Here is a 16,212-nt window from a genome sequence, read left to right as displayed (position 1 = left end):
GGTCCTTTGAAGGACCACATCGGGTGAACGCGAGCCTACAATGGCTGGATCCTCATCCTGAGGAACAGAGCTATCACGTGAACACATGTCAACCCCTGTCCCATGAGGGAGTGCATCCTAGCCATCAGACTCCTCTGCAGGCGTCAGTTCGTGGCTCCATGCTGCCGTCTTCTTTGCCTTCTCGATTGAGAAGGCAAGAAGACTCGGATTGGCACCCGGGGCGTCAGAGCGGATGTAGAACCACTTTGACCTCCAGCCTTGCATAGATTCGCGCTACTGGAGGGAGAAGTATTTGGCGTCGGGCCGTACCTGGAAGTTGACGCTCCCAACGGCGTCCGCCTTCTGGCCCTTGATCATAAAGATCCGCTTCCAGAGCTCCCAATGAGGGCTCACCCCCAAGAAGCATTTGCACAGCGTGATGAAGCACGCAACGTGCAAATAAGAATTGGGGGGCAGATCGTGAAGCTGCAGCCCGTAGGCTAGCAGCATAGCACGAAAAAAGGTATGAAGAGGAAAAGAGAGCCCGCGCAGAACATAATCGAGGAAGACAACCCGCTCACCTAGCAACAGTCGCGGGTATTCCTCCTTTGCCGGGAAACGAACCCCGTCAGGGCCCCCCGGCAACAATCGCTCGTCCTGGAGCTCCAGGATCTTGACGCGGTTGTCGGCCATCGCGGGCCAGGGAACAACTCCCTTGCCGGCATCTCCTTTGCCGGCATCTATCTTAGAACCCGCGGTCTTGGTCCTGCCCATCTCTGGATGGTGGGGGATTCTTGGTCGCTGAAGGAACTCGCAAGAGTTTTTGGGCTACGGAAGCAGTGAGTTCTAGCGTCTGAACTGATTTCACGAGGAAGAAGAAGGGTAAAAGGCATTCTCTTTTCACCGTCCTCCTTTTATAGGCTGAATCCGGCCGAAGAAACCGGGCCACAAGATCTTTATCTTGGCCACGTGTCCCACATCAATCGGGAAGTGAAGCAGTGAAAACGGAAGCGGCCACCCATCTTTCGGGCGCAAGAATCGACGAAATCATTATGCCTTATTTACTGCGTGAAGTGTGACCGTTTTCCCACTGACGCACGCCAACAGTACGCCTAGCTGTCAGGCTAGACTGTGCACCCGGTCACATCTATTGACCAACGGCTCTTCACCTTCAACAGGTACATCATCAGTGACAGTGTCGGACTCATATATCATGACTCAAAGGCTATCTCTCATATAGGGAGGTGGAGTTGTATCATAAGAATGTTGGGACTCGTCTCGAGTCTCAATTACGAATACTAAAGACTCTCATTCGAGTCGCGATTTAATCAGTTGTCACTTTATATTAAAGACTTCATACAGTCATTTATTGTTTATTCTTTATTCATAATAGTAAAAACAGGGTAATGACCCTGGCACAAGACAGTCGATTTCATATAATCGACTCAATTGAGTCGCACCAGCTGTGACACCTCAGTTGTTTATGCTCATTCGCATAACGGTAACCTCTTGGGTTTCGTCCAAAGAGACTGGAGCCGCACCAGCTGCGCTGCTCTAGTAAACCCTATGCTCATTGCATGAAGATAAGCCTCATGGATCATTCCATCGAGCCTGAAATCGTACCAGCTGCGTATTTCAGTAAATCCATGCTCATTGCATGAAGATTAGACCCGAAAGTTCTCTTACAGGCCTAGAATCGTACCAGCTACGTTATTTCCAGTCATATCCATACTCATTGTATGAAGGTAAGTCCTAAAAATTAGGCCTGGATATGCATCGGCTGCATCCCTCCAGTAATAATTTTCACTTAAGGGTCGCTCCCTGCAACCATGTTCATTACATGAAGATAAGACCCGTAGGCTTCCTATGGGGCCTGGAAACGTACCAGCTGCGTATTTCCAGTTTGAGCAAATTTTGACAAACGAGTCGAGTACTTAAAAACTGGAATTTGACTCTATAAGACCCCAGCAGGCTAAGTCAAAATTCACCAGTCACCAGGTTCGAGCCCGGGGACTCGAATGCTGATAAAAGCTAGTGTTGTTTTCGCCCTACGATTAACTGGACTCGACTTCTCGAGTATCTAGGCGCATGAAGCATCTATCCCTATGACTCCTACTCATCGCGTTGATCCACTATCAGGTCCTATTGTGAAACTTTTATTTAACAGTTAAACACTAAAGCATCAGCTCGGACATCCTCTGAGTCAAAATACTTCTCATTCGGTAAAATGCCGAAGTCTACAGCACTATGCAACCGGCTCAACAGAAAAATAAGCTCATTCTTTACGGGAAAAGTCCCTAGTCGAGTCTTCGACTCAACCAGTCACTTGGGGGCTACTGACGTAGTTATGACTAACCACGTACTCGACTCGAGTATACCCGGTACAGACCAGCTGGAGGCCCACAAGGAAGCCTACTTCGACTCCAGGAGTCTACATGCCAAATCTTGCGACTCAAGATAAGGAAGGTTAATTAGAGTATATCTCCTCATTGTAACCAACTTGGACTCTACCTGAGACCTGAATTCCTGCATATATAAAGGACCAAGAGGGGGAGCCAAGGGGACACCTTCAACTTAGATACAAGTCGCCTAGACGCACTCGACGACTCGGTGCATCTAGACTCTGCGGCACCCCATTGTAATCGACTCATCAATACAGATCCGATAAGCAGGACGTAGGGGTATTACCTCATCGAGGGCCCTGAACCTGGGTAAATTGTGTCCCCTGTGTCCTTGTTAGCCGACGAGTTCGCCAACACACACTCAAAATCTTTCCTTGATACAAGTCCATCAATATGGACATTGTCGAAGTTACATCTTCGTCAATGTGTTCACCAGAGGGGGAGTACCAACCCACGACTTGTTCGGGCAAGTCCACTCGAACCAAAGCCAACGAAAACGCAAAGCATGACTGAATCTCTCCAAGTTAGGGACGCCCAAGCCTCCGAGGTTTCTTAGCCTACACACTTTTGACCAATTGACCAGGCAATGACCACCATTCGCCTCCTCTTTTCCCTAGCAAAGAAACGACCGAGTGATTTTATTCATCTTCTTGATAGCCCACTTGGCAATGGGGAACACCGTAATGTGGAAGATCGGAATGGCCGAAAGGACCGCCTTGGCCAAGGTAAGCCTGCCAGCTGACACAAGCATGCCCCCCTTCCACCTCGGCAAGCGAGCCGCAAGTCTATCGATGAGGGGCTGGACATGGATCCGCTTCAACTTGTGAACATGAAGCTGCAGACCCAGATAACGGCATGGGAAACCCATGCTGCTGCCTGGGGAAGGGAGGAGCAGCTGGTCAAGGTCCAGGTGATCGCAACAGATGGGGTGCACAAAGGACTTTGAGAAGTTCGTAACGAGACCTGAAATCTGACCAAAGGACTCAAGGATGCATTGGGTGGCGTACAAGTCCTGAGCGCTGGGGTTGATGAAGATCGCCGCATCATCCGCATAGAGAGAGACTCGAAGCCTTGCCGAGCGCAACAACAAAGGAGAAAGAACCTGCTGCTGCGAGGCGAGGTGGAAGAGCCGGTGTAGAGAATCGATCGCTAGGATGAACAGCATGGGGGACAGCGGGTCGCCTTGCCGAACGCCACGACGGTGCGAAAAATTCTCACCCGGCAAGCCATTGAGGAGAGGGCGAGACGTGGCCGTGGCGAAGAGAAGAGAAATCTATTCGCGCCAACGACCGCCAAATCCGAGAGTCGAAAGAGCCTCCGAAAGGTAACCCCAATTGACAGTGTCAAAAGCCTTAGAAATATCAAGCTTGAGAAAAAGAGCTGGTGACTTGGACTTTTGAAAGGACTGGACCATGTTTTGGATGTAGAGGAAATTGTCTTGAATGCAACGCCGTTTGATAAAGGCACTCTAGGTAGCGGAGACAAGATTTTCAAGTCTCGGGGCGAGCCGATTCGCGAGGAGCTTGGAAAAAATCTTTGCAACGGCATGAACGAGGCTAATCGGCCTGTAGTGGGAAATCGCAGCGGCATCACAAGATTTTGGGAGCAAAGCAATATTGGCCGTATTTAGGAGATCGAAGCCATCGTACTGACGAGAGTGCAAGCGAGAGAACGCCAATGTCATATCTTCTTTTATCACATCCCAGCAAGAGCGAAAGAATAGGCCCGTGAAGCCATCCGGGCCCGGCGCTTTGTCAATAGGCATGGAAAAAATAGTGTCTTTAATCTCCTCCATTGAGAAAGGGGCCTCCAACTCTGAGAGGTCGAGGGGCTGGTAACCTAGGGCCTCCAATTTAGAGCCGATCCACGTGGGGAGGTCGTACCCAAAGAAGCACAGAAGTGGTCATGAATGATCTTTTCTTTGTCTTCGTGCAAGAAGGCCGTACCTTGTTCGGTCACCAGAGATTGAATGTAGTTCTTCCTTTGTCTCTCTGCTGCCCGAAGGTGGAAGAATTTAGTGTTGGCATCCCCATGCCGAAGCCACCTCAGACGAGATCTCTGGCGGGCCTTAGCCCTCTCAACCACCGAGAGGCCAAGACAACGAGATTTAAGCAATTTTCGGAGCTCGTATTCCTCGTCGGAAAGGTCTCGCACCTCACTAGCAGTGTCAAGACGAAGAATGATCTCACGGGCAAAGGCCAATTGAAGCTTTGTCTTGCCAATTTTCAAGCGGTTCCAAGCTTTGAGAGCCTTCGTCGTACGAGAGAGCTTGATGTGAAGGCGGCGAATAGGATTTGTGGAGGCCACGGCTTGGCCCAAGCTGTGGAAACCACCTCGGGAAACTCCTGCAAACTCGCCCAAAAGTTCTCGGATCGGAAACCGCGAAATCTCAGAGTGAAAAGGTCGGCATGGAGGAGCAGCGAGCAATGGTCAGAGATGTCTGTGGAGAGCGGTCGGAGGAAGCAGTGTGGGAATGTCATCTCCCAGTTGACCATGCAAAACACTCTATCGATGTGAGAAAGGGTGGGGTTCCTTTGTTCGTTCGACCAAGTAAATCGACAGCCGTTGAGGTTGATCTCCTTGAGCTGAGAAGCATTGAGAGCATTCCGAAACGAGGCCATTAGCCGATGGTTGACATTGTCGTTGTTTTTATCCTCGCGCTTGTAAATGAGATTAAAATCTCCTAAAACCAGCCACCTAGGGGGCATAGAGCTGGCAAGCAGACAAAGCTCCTGCAGGAAGGCTCTTTTCTCGGCGTTGCCTTGAGGGACGTAGACGCCCGTGATCGACCAAGACATGCCGTCCTCCCGAGAAGAGATGGTGGCAGAAATGGTGTGCGCAGTAAGGGTGACATCAGAAAGTGAAGTGATCGTCCGAGCAAGCAAGGAGGATGTCGCCGCGGGTTCCTACAGCCGGAAGGTAAGCGAAGTTGTCAACGAACGAAGGACCAAGCGTGCGTGTAGCAGTCGTAGAGTCAATGGCATCGAGTTTGGTTTCTTGGAGACAGACAATGGTGGCAGCAACATCGCGGACCAGAGCACAGACAACATCTTGACGAGCTCCTGAATTGAACCCACGGGGGTTCCAGGAAAAGATATTGCAATTTTTAGCGGCCATTGAGAAACCAAGCAGACATCAGGATGCATGCGTACAACACATAAAAAGAGCTTTGACAGTTGATCACTAACAAAATAAGAGCAGCTGTGCCATCCCACGACTGCAAATTGTAGCAACAACAATGTCTACAAGTGAAGAAGAACACACAAGGCTCATCAGCGGCCATGCCATCCCACGGCGACGAGCAACATGCAGAACATAAGCAACACGCTGGACTGAATAAAAAACATAACATGATGAAACGGCGGTCGTCAGGAGCGGCGAAGCGCGGGCGAGTTACTGGACAGGGGCAGCCGCGGCACCGGCGCCGTCCAGCGCGACGACGGATGGCAGTGGAGTCTGGGCGTCAAGGCCGCAGAGGGCACCAATAGCCTGAATCACTGCCAGCGAGAGGGGGCCTGAGAAGAGGTCCATGTAACGCTCCATGGCGATCTGCGCCGAGTCCCCCACGTCCGTGATGCCGAGCCGCTTGAGGAGCACCGCCCGCGCTGTAGCCACCGGGATGCCGCCGTTGCTCGTGCGCCGGGCGAGCCGCGCGCTGCGCCTCAGAGGAAGGCCCCGCGCCGTGGCCTCGGCCGCACGGTGACGCGCCATGGCAGGAGCTGGCAGTAGAGGAGCCGAGACCGCCTGCGTGAGACGCCGAAGGAAGGCGTTCGTCGTGTGACACGGCGGAGGAGGAGGGGAGGGAGTCCTCGGCAGGGCCTGCGAACCTTCAATGGCAGGGGTGGGAGGCAACGGGGAAGGCGAGACCAACCGGCGGGCGCGGAGACCGAACCCAGGGGGCGAGCCAGTGGAGTTGTCAATGATGTCCGCGCGGCGTGGAGCGATGTCGCAGGACACAACCAGAGGTGAGCCAGGAACCGGGGTGGTGGTGGCGAGCGTGACGGCCGAAGAGGACACGTCCGACAGCACGTCCAGGAGCACCGGCAGGGGAGAAGCAGTCAGAGAGCGGCAGGCCCGCGTGCAGCTGCGGCCGCGGGTGTCGAGGGTGGCGAGGCAGCGGCCGAGCAGAACCGGGCGGCGAGAACGGGGTGAGCGATCCCCGCGGCAATGATGCCGGTCATCGCGGTCACGCCGGCCGTCCCGCTCCCGTTGCTGGTCGCGGTCGTCACCACGGCCGCGGCGGTCGTCGTCGCGCGTCGCTCAAGAACAGCTGCGGAAGAAGGCGCACCAGCCAGTGTTCCGGTCATCCTTGCGCCCAAAGTGCTGGTCGTCGTCGTCGTCGTCGCATTGTCGGGCAGGGCGCCCAGAACGTGAAGGAGAGCGCGGGCGGGGGCGTCGCGAGCCCTGGCCGTTGATCTCGCCACTAGTCCAGTCAAACTCGTTCGTCTCCACCTTCGTCTTCGTATGGTCTTCGTGGATCCCAAGGTGCACGAGGATGCGGTGTTGCAGCCCGGGGCGCTCGGTTGCCGGCGTGGTGGAGGAATTTGGCCCGTCGGTCAGAGTCAGCCAGTGGACCAGAGAGATCTTCGACGGTTTGTCATCCACGCCCAGCAACCGAGGATGATGGCGTCTTCATGCCGCATGGAGAGTGAGTCGAAGTAGTGCAGCTCGCAGGCGTCGCCGATGATGGAGCGCACAGCGACGTCGTTCCACGCCTCGAGGGGCACGCCCTCAAGCGACAGGTGGACGTGGTGGCGCAGCGCGACGTGGTCGGCGTGGGCACTGGCGCGCCATGGCCGCAGGTTGATGACCCCGATGCTGGCGGAAAAGCTGTGCGCGGCAGCCCCAGTCTCCCTATGGTGGCGATGCTCGAAGGTGAGGAAGAAGCCGTCGCGGTGGTTCGCCACGCGCATGTCGGAGCAGCGGATGCCGAACTGCGAAGCGATGGCGTCGGCGACGGCCTCCTTGTTCGTGTCGTGGCGCGTGTCATCAATCCAGGCGATGATGCCGTGTCCCTCGAGGTGGGCGTGCTGGACCAACATGTCCGGCGTACAGTGAACCACCGAGTGCTAATTCTTGAATATCCGAAGTTGCGCAGCAAATCCCGTATTTTTTGAAAAATAACGGAGAGTAACTGGACGTTCTGCCCGGAACTTCCGGCCATTCTAGGTGCCGGAAGTTGGGCCGGAACTTCCGGCCAATGGAATTTGGATCACATCCAACAAACTTCACATTGACACAAATTTCTCCTTATCCTTGTAGCATAAACAGCAACAATTCCTGAAACAAGAAAAACACTTTCGGTGCCAATAGCCACTAGGGGCTAAACAGTTATACCAACTAAGCTTAAGCATAACTCAAACTTAGCAATAGGAACAGATTTTGTCATCATATCAGCAGGATTATCATGAGTGCTGATCTTTCATACCTTCAATTTACCTTCTGTAACGTCGCGAACAAAATGTTACTTGACATCAATGTGCTTGGTTTTCTCATGTAGCATCTGATCCTTAGTAAGATAAATGGCACTTTGACTGTCACAAAACAGGTTAATGCAAAAAACATCTTGACAAAGCTCAGCATATAAACTATTCAACTGAACAGACTCTTTGCAAGTTTCAACAATAGCCATATATTCTGCTTCGGTTGTAAATTGAGCAACAACTGGTTGCAGTGTTGCCTTCCAACTCACAGCACATCTACCTACCGTGAACACATAATCTGTGAGGGATCTCCTCTTATCCAAATCAGCAGCAAAATCTGAATCCACATAGCCAGCGAGTCCCTCGTCAGTCTTGCCAAACTTCAAGCAAGCACTGGATGTGCCACGGAGGTATCTGAAAATCCACTGAACAGCTTTCCAATGTTCTTTACTGGAATTAGCCATGTAACAACTGACCAAACTCATAGCATATGACAAATCAGGATGTGAACAAACCATGGCATACATCAAGTAACCAACAGCACTAGAATAGTGAACTCGTGACATACTCAATATCTTCATCAGAAGTAGGACATTGCAACGCTGACAACTTGAAATGAGAAACAATAGGAGTACTAACAAACTTTGCATCATGCATATTAAAACGGTGAAGTACTTTCTCAATGTAACTTTGCTGACTAAGAAATAGCAATCTAGATTTTATGTCCATTTTAATTTCCATACCTAGGATTTTCTTAGCAGCACCAAGATGCTTCATCTCAAATTCACTACTTAGTTGTGCATTCAAAGTAATGATTACTTTCATGCTCTTGGCAGAAATTAACATATCATCAACACATAACAGCAAGTATATAGGTGATCAATCAACAAATTTAATGTAAACACAACTGTCATACTGAGATCTACTAAAACCACGTGAGATCATAAATGAATCAAACCTTTTATACCACTATCTAGGAGATTGCTTCAAACCATAAAGGAACTTCTTCAACTTACACACAAACACCTCTTTACCAAGAACTATGAACCCTTTAGTTTGGTCCATGTATATTTCCATCTCAAGCTCTCCATGCAAAAATGCAGTCTTCACATCTAACTGCTCAAGCTCAAGATCATGCATAACAACAATACCAAAGAAAGTACGGATGGAACTATGCTTTACCACTGGAGATAACACATCATTATAATCAATACCTGATATTTGACAGAAACCTTTTGCCACTAACCTTGCCTTAAACCTCATAGGCTCATTAGGAGATAAAGCCTCCTTTCTCTTGAAGATCCACTTGCAGCGAACGGCCTTCTTTTGTTTAGGCAAGAGCACAACATCCCATGTGCCATTCTTCTCAAGAGATTGCATCTCCTCTTGCATGGCAGACAACCACTTCACACAGTTGTTGGAAACAACTGCTTCATTATATGTGGCCGGTTCACTTTCATGCTCCACCTGTTCTGCACAACTCAAAGCATAATAAACAAGATCACACTCTTCAATTAAACGTGGGCGAGGACTTTATTTCTCTTTGGACGATTAGCTGCAATAGACTGTGTGAGTTGCTGCAAAACAGGTGGTGATGGTAAAACAATATCATCATTATTGTCATCATTGTTCCCATCATCATTACCATGATCAACCTGAGCATCATCGTTGTCAACAATTTCATCAACGTGCTCCACCTGCACTCTAAGTCTTTCCTCTTCAATGCGAGAGACTTCAGTGGACAAAGTATCATGATACATAACTTTTTCATTAAAGACAACATTCCTGCTCAGCAAAATCTTTTTAGCTTCAGAATTCCACAACCTGAAAGCTTTAACTCCAGAATCGAAGCCAAAAAAAATGCACTTAACAGCTCTAGGCTCTAGCTTTCCATTATTAGCGTGAGCATAAGCGGTGCAACCGAAAACTTTCAACTGTGAATAATCAGCAGACTTACCAGACGATACCTCAATGGGAGTTTTCTTGTCAAGTGGAATTGAAGATGACCTGTTTATGAGGTAGCATGCGGTGGAAGCTGCCTCAGCCCAAAAACGCCTGCCCAAATCTGCATTGGACAGCATGCAATGGGCCCTCAAGATGATGGTTCTATTCATGCGTTCAGCCACGCCATTTTGTTGTGGAGTACGGGCAACCGTGTAGTGCCTAACCACACCATCATTGCTGCAAAACTCCTCAAACTCGTCAGAAACGAATTCACCACCATTATCAGTACGCAAAATTTTTACCTTCTTTTTAGTTTGCTTTTCTACCATAACTTTCCACTTCTTGAATGCAACAAAAACATCAGATTTATGTTTCAGAAAATAAGGCTAAACTTTTCTTGAGTAATCATCAATAATGGTAAGCATGTAATTAGCACCACCAATAGAAGTCTTACAAGAGGGTTCCCAAACATCAGCATGCACATAATCTAATATGCCTTTGGTGGTATGAACGGAAGAAATGAACTTAACCCTTTTGTGCTTACCATAAACGCAGTGCTCACAAAATTCAAGTTTACTCAAGTTGCAGCCATCGATCGGCTCTCTCTTGACCAACTCCGCCATCCCATGTTCACTCATATGCCTAAGACGCATATGCCACAGATTCGTTTTAGCACAATCATCAGAATCATTAGGTGTAACGGCAGCAGCAAAACCAGGCAAAGTGCTACCTCTAAGAACTATAATTTGGCAGAATTCATATCACCTATCATGTGAATGAGAGAACCTCTAGATACTTTCAAAAGTCTACGCCCTCCCGCATACTTGTACCCGTCACAATCCATGGTACTATGTTAGATCAAATTTCTAGCCATGCTTGGTATGTGCTTCACCTCTTTCAACGTGCATGTCATGCCATCATGGGTCTTGATCTAAACAGACCCAATGCCAACAATATGATAGGGATTATCATTGCCCACACGCACAAAATCTCCAGTCTGCACAGACTCATAAGAACTGAACCAATCCTTGTTACAACAAGTATGAAAGGAATATGTTGTATCAAGAATTCATTCATCATCACGGGAAGTACAAGCAGCAAGAATAGCGAGGCATTCACCCTCAGAGCTGTCGGTAGAAACGACAGCGGCCTTACCATTACCATCGAACTTGTCTTTCGGTTTGTACGTACCGTTCCTTTCTCCTTGTTCTGCAGTTTATAACAAACCTCAATAACATGATTATTTTTCTTACAATACTTGCAGAACTTATCTTTTCCTCGGGACTTTGAACGAGCTTTTCCGTCCCGGCTCTTATCTCGATTGCCGTAGTTGTTATTCCTCTGCTCGGTCCTGCCACGAACCTGCAAAGCTTCTGCCTTTGAGGACGACCCATCGGCCTGCACCGGAGACTTCATCTTCTCTTTTTGTCTAAGTGCCTCTAAAACCTCGTTAAGGGTTACAGAGTCATGGTTATAAAGAATTGAATCGCGGAAATTTGTATAGGAACTAGGCAACGAGCATATGAGTAAGATGGCTAAATCCTCATCATCATACTTAACCTCCAAAGCTTGCAAGTCAGAAACTATCTCTCGAAAAATAGTTATATGAGATATTACCGATCCACCTTCTTGCAGCTTATGGGTAAACAACTTCATCTTTACATGCATCTTACTGGTTAGATCTTTAGACATGCAGATCGATTCCAGTTTTAGCCACAGGCCTACTGCGGATTTCTCCTCCAACACTTCCTGCAAAATATTATTCGATAGATGAAGTTGAATCAATGATAAGGCCTTACGATCTTTGCGTTTCTCTTCGGCAGTCCACTCCTTTGCATCCTTCTTGCCGAAGGAATCAAACGCTTCATCCAGATCTGAAGTTTGGGCGAGAATCGTCCAAATCTTCTCTTGCCACAACGAGAATCGTGTGGTGTAGTCCAGCTGCGGCAGATCGAACTTCAAGGTAGACATGTCGCAAACCCTAGGCGGAACCTGAGACTCTAATACCGCTTGTTATGAACGCGACACGCAAGAACGAAGAACGAAGACGATCACAGCACAAGGACACACGGATTTAACGTGAAAAACCCTCTCAAACAACTAGAGGGAAAAATCACGGGCGCCAATCAGCGAAATCTCACTATATGGGGAGTGTTTACAACGCCAGGGAGGTTCTACAGATGCAACTCGTGCGAACTCTGCCCAAAACGGCGGCTTACAAGGGATATATATAGCAGGAACATTAGGACAAGTCAGATCCATAACGGGCACATCGAAAGTTCCGGTTGGCGGCCGGAAGTTCCGCTAATTCTTGAATATCCGAAAGTTCCGCAACAAGTTCCATATTTTCCCGAAAAATAACAGAGAGCAACCGGAGGTTCGGCCGGAAGTTGGGCCGGAACTTCCGGCACCTGGAATGGTCGGAAGTTGGGCCGGAAATTCCGGCAACTGGAAGGCCGGCCTGGTGCACGCATCCCCCATCCCCGAGACGAAGCATGGTCGGCGCCGGGACAGAGGATGGAGCATCAACCTCAAGCATGTTTTCCTCAGCTGCTTCATGTACTCTATCAATCTCCCATCAAATAACTCAGCTGTACGCATCACTTGGCCTCGCGGTTAGAAATTCTCATCGTCCTCGCGGTCTGTCTGTACACCTGATAGAACACATGGCATTTTTTAGACCATGCAAAATTTGGCCATGTGAACTATTGAATCAACTGCAAGCATGTTTTTATTGTTGTCACCCAAAATGATTGAGAAACCTTATTTTGTAACACAACATATAACTCTTTTCAGAAGAAAAAAAAGATGTAAGTTTGCAATTCAGTGAAAAGGGGTCAAAAAAACTGAAAAAAATGACAGACAGCAGTCTGATTTTAAGGTGAGTACCTCTTCCTCGTTTCCGAGAAGTAGCACACACTGGTTCACTTGCATACAGGGAGTCAGACAGCTTATACTCTGCAAGAATACCACTTTAAAATGGGCAGAAAACTTCCTGGCAGCATAATGGTTCAGCACAAGTTATTAGCACTCACCTTTCTTTACATGTAAATGGGTGCATGTTACATAATCCAGTAAAGAGTTAATAGATTTCTTCTCCTTGCTCTTAGGAGACAGACCTACCAGGCCTGAACATTTGAGATCATGCTGGGCCAAAATCAACTTGTTGTCGTAGAACGCATTGGTCCTCTCAACACTCCAATTTGGTTCAGGCAGAGATTTGAAATCCATCGTCACATGCAGGGCAATATCAGGTGCTAAAACTGCAACTGCAATGAAAGAGTTTACACAGAGGTTTCCTACTTGAGCACAATAGCAATCGGAACTACCAAGGTAAAAGAAACATGCAACTACTTGAACTCTTGCAGCAATATCAGAGAAAGAAAGAATTCTGTAAACTTCTTGCATCAGCTGACATAGGGATTTAGGAACAGACAAATATCCTTGCCAGTGAAGTAATACTCAAAGTCTCAAACTGAACAAATATTTAACTTTCACAAAAGAGTGAAATATAGTTTTGTTGAAATAACGGCCAGTCATAAAGCAGGGGAAGTGAATGGAATAGAGTAAATTTCAAGATATCACAATTCATGCATGTTAATATATAAGCATCATAGCAGGTGTCATGAAGAGTATAACCATAAAAATTTGAACTGTGCCGAAGAAGCCATTGCATCTGTTAACAAGCCGGGCATTATTATCCCTTTCTTAAAAACGGAGGATTTTTTTAGAGTAACAGGAGGCCAACAGGCCACCCGGTCCCATTACTGATAATTTTTTCGAAACGGAAGCAAAATCTTTGCCTCATCTCATTAATTAAGAAGAAGTTTTGAGTCCCGGTTAATTAACGAAAACCGGGCAAAAACCGTTACAACGCTCCCAAGATCCGTTACAGATGACAATCCTTAGGACACCACTAAGCCGACCTGGCTACCAAACGCACTCCACATGAGCTGTCGAGAAGAAAAACCGTCATCGAGATTGTTCGCAAGTGTCATCGTCATCACACATCACTCTCCGAGCTGGCGACTCCGACTTCACCACACATGACCATCGACGAAGCCCTCGCCACGGCAGTCGCTCGAAGCCCGCGTCAATCTATGCCAAACAATCGGCCCACACACCGACGCCCAAGCAAATAGCCGCACATTGACCCCACCAAACGCGAAGCACCGTCACCACCATGCCACAAGAAACACGCAGCGCGTCCACCACGGTGGCATCGTCATCGACACAGCCCTCGTACCGGTGACACCGACTTCACCACAAATGGACACAGAAGAAGCTCCACTGACACTTCGGCTCTGACCACATCGTTACATGACAGAAGCACGCTGCTGCAACTCTGCACACATCGACGTCCACCCCCCGCAGAACCACGCAACACACCGCTGCCCTCTCAGACCCAGATCAAGCCCGAGCAGCAGCGGCATCTTCACATTGCACCCAGATGCGGCCTGCACCGAGGCCAGATCCAGCCCGCCGCCACAAGCCCCTCGCTGCCTCGCTCCGTCGGGGCAGCAGCCACCTCGCGCCCCAGCCGGAGCCACCAACACTCGCCCCCAAACTGGCACCTCCGGCCAACAGCAACCGCTGCACCGAAGCCAGCCACCAAGGAGCCCGCACGCGCCCCAGATCTGGCCCGGTTCAGGCCCAGATGCGGCCCGAACCGCCGGGCCACGCTCCCCCGCGCCCTCGCGGCCTTTGCGCCTCCCTCGTGGCCTCTGTGCTGCCTCCTCGACGTCGCGGCCTCGCCCCGGCGTCGTGACGTTGTGCGATAGTTGAGGAGCACCGCTGGAGGGCTCGCAGAGCTGCGCCGAAGGCCGCCGCCGCTGCGCTGCCCGGAAACAGCACGCCGCAGCCGCGCAGGCCTGGATCTGCACCGCCAACCGACGCCGCTCACCCAGGCGCCACCTGGCAGCCCGCTCCTCGCGCCGCCGCACGCCTAGGCGCCTCCCGCTCCGCATCCTCGCCCACGCGCCTTGATCTGCTGCCGCAACCAGCCAACCACGGGAAAGCCCCGCCGCCGCCGTCCGCCGGACGGGCTTTGTCCACCGGCTTCCTCCGGCGACGGCGAGGGGAGAGGAGGGCTGGGGAGGTCGGGGGCGGCGGCGGCTAGGGTTTCGCCCGAGCCGCCCCCAGGAACGACGCGGGCGCTGTCCACCCGATGGTTTTTGGTCCGATAATGCAACCTAGTACATTGTGCAACAAAATAAAACTGGTTCGACAAGCAATACTGCTACAGGAAGCAGGAGTATGAAAACATAAACAGACAGCATAAAAAAAACCCGGAGGATTGGTTGGCCTTGAGTAAAAACATGAACTTCACTTACCATTGTTCTGACCCAACTCTTGAAATTGCGGGATCAACTCTGCAAGAGAGCCCGTTAACTCTATAAGCTCCTCGACAGCTGATATTGTTTGTGAACATGACAAACTATGATAACCTGCAGGATCCGTTGAATATGCCCACTGGACATCTGTTAAGGAACAGCACCAAAAGCCACGGAACATATCGAAGCAAATGAGGAACCAGAAAGACCATCATAGTACATCATCCTCAATAACTTCATATGGTCTTGTAACATTCAGTTTACTTAACAAACCATTAACTGAATACAAAGATTGCACTAGATTAACTTCCGATTTCCCCTTCGCTCCATGGTATGCAATAACACATCTGATATGTCTCTTAATTTCTCTGTAGTACACAACTTCAGTGTCAGATAGTGGATCATAAAGGCGCCGACGTGCCATGCAGAGCAGGAGAGCCAAGATTTTCCTTAGGAGACATTCTCTACCAACAAGAGGCGACCCATCCGAGCTGATGTTCACTTCTATAGCCTTATCTTCACTCCCTAGTTTAGACGTATACAAATAAACGTTAGACACAAGTGGATAGCATGTTTCAGAAATCCAGCACAAGTGCAGTGCAATATTGATGAGAAAATACATATTTAGCTCATACCAACAGTCTGAGAAGATAGAATTGCATCGACCAGGTGGTTAAATACATTATGGAACAACCTTCCTTCAACACTTGATACCAAACTGTTAGGGGACAACTTCATTCGATGTGCTATTGACATGATGTATGCATACGACTGTCCTTGCTGTATTTGCTCCGAATGCCTCTCCTCACTGGCGTCTGCTGGATATGCACCATTTTGCACCCTGAAAATACAGTGCTCCCTGAAAATATTTGCTCCGAAAATAACGATATGCACCCTGAAAATATTTGCTCCGAATAATGGCCGCAATAACGATATGCACCCTGAAAATATTTGCTCCGAATGCGTCTCTCTCTCTCTCTCTCTCTCTCTCTCTCTCTCTCTCTCTCTCTCTCTCCGGGGCTGCTTCAAGCAGAGGCCGTCAATGCTGCAAGGGCGAGGTGGGGCTGCTGCGACCCACAACCGGTTGTGCTGCAAGGGAGAGGCGACGCTGCGGTGCGGCGGTCGTCGGTG

General features: G+C 49.5%; 1 protein-coding gene across 1 annotated transcript; it reads right to left on the bottom strand.

Annotated features, from left to right (window-relative positions):
- Positions 1 to 13,522: 13,522 nt before the first annotated feature.
- Positions 13,523 to 15,918, bottom strand: LOC104584555. Its single transcript, XM_024455175.1, has 3 exons — positions 15,717 to 15,918; positions 15,388 to 15,606; positions 13,523 to 15,228 (listed from the first exon to the last, which is right to left on the bottom strand). The coding sequence occupies exons 1-3, from the start codon at positions 15,835 to 15,837 to the stop codon at positions 15,074 to 15,076; spliced, it is 495 nt and encodes a 164-aa protein (XP_024310943.1). The 5' UTR covers positions 15,838 to 15,918; the 3' UTR covers positions 13,523 to 15,073.
- Between the last annotated feature and the right edge of the window lie 294 nt (positions 15,919 to 16,212).

The sequence above is a fragment of the Brachypodium distachyon genome, chromosome 4 (genome assembly GCF_000005505.3).
Source record: "Brachypodium distachyon strain Bd21 chromosome 4, Brachypodium_distachyon_v3.0, whole genome shotgun sequence".
In the NCBI taxonomy this organism is placed as follows: Eukaryota; Viridiplantae; Streptophyta; class Magnoliopsida; order Poales; family Poaceae; genus Brachypodium; species Brachypodium distachyon.
Note: the sequence above shows the minus strand (reverse complement) of the source record. Positions and strands in the feature narration are given on the sequence as shown.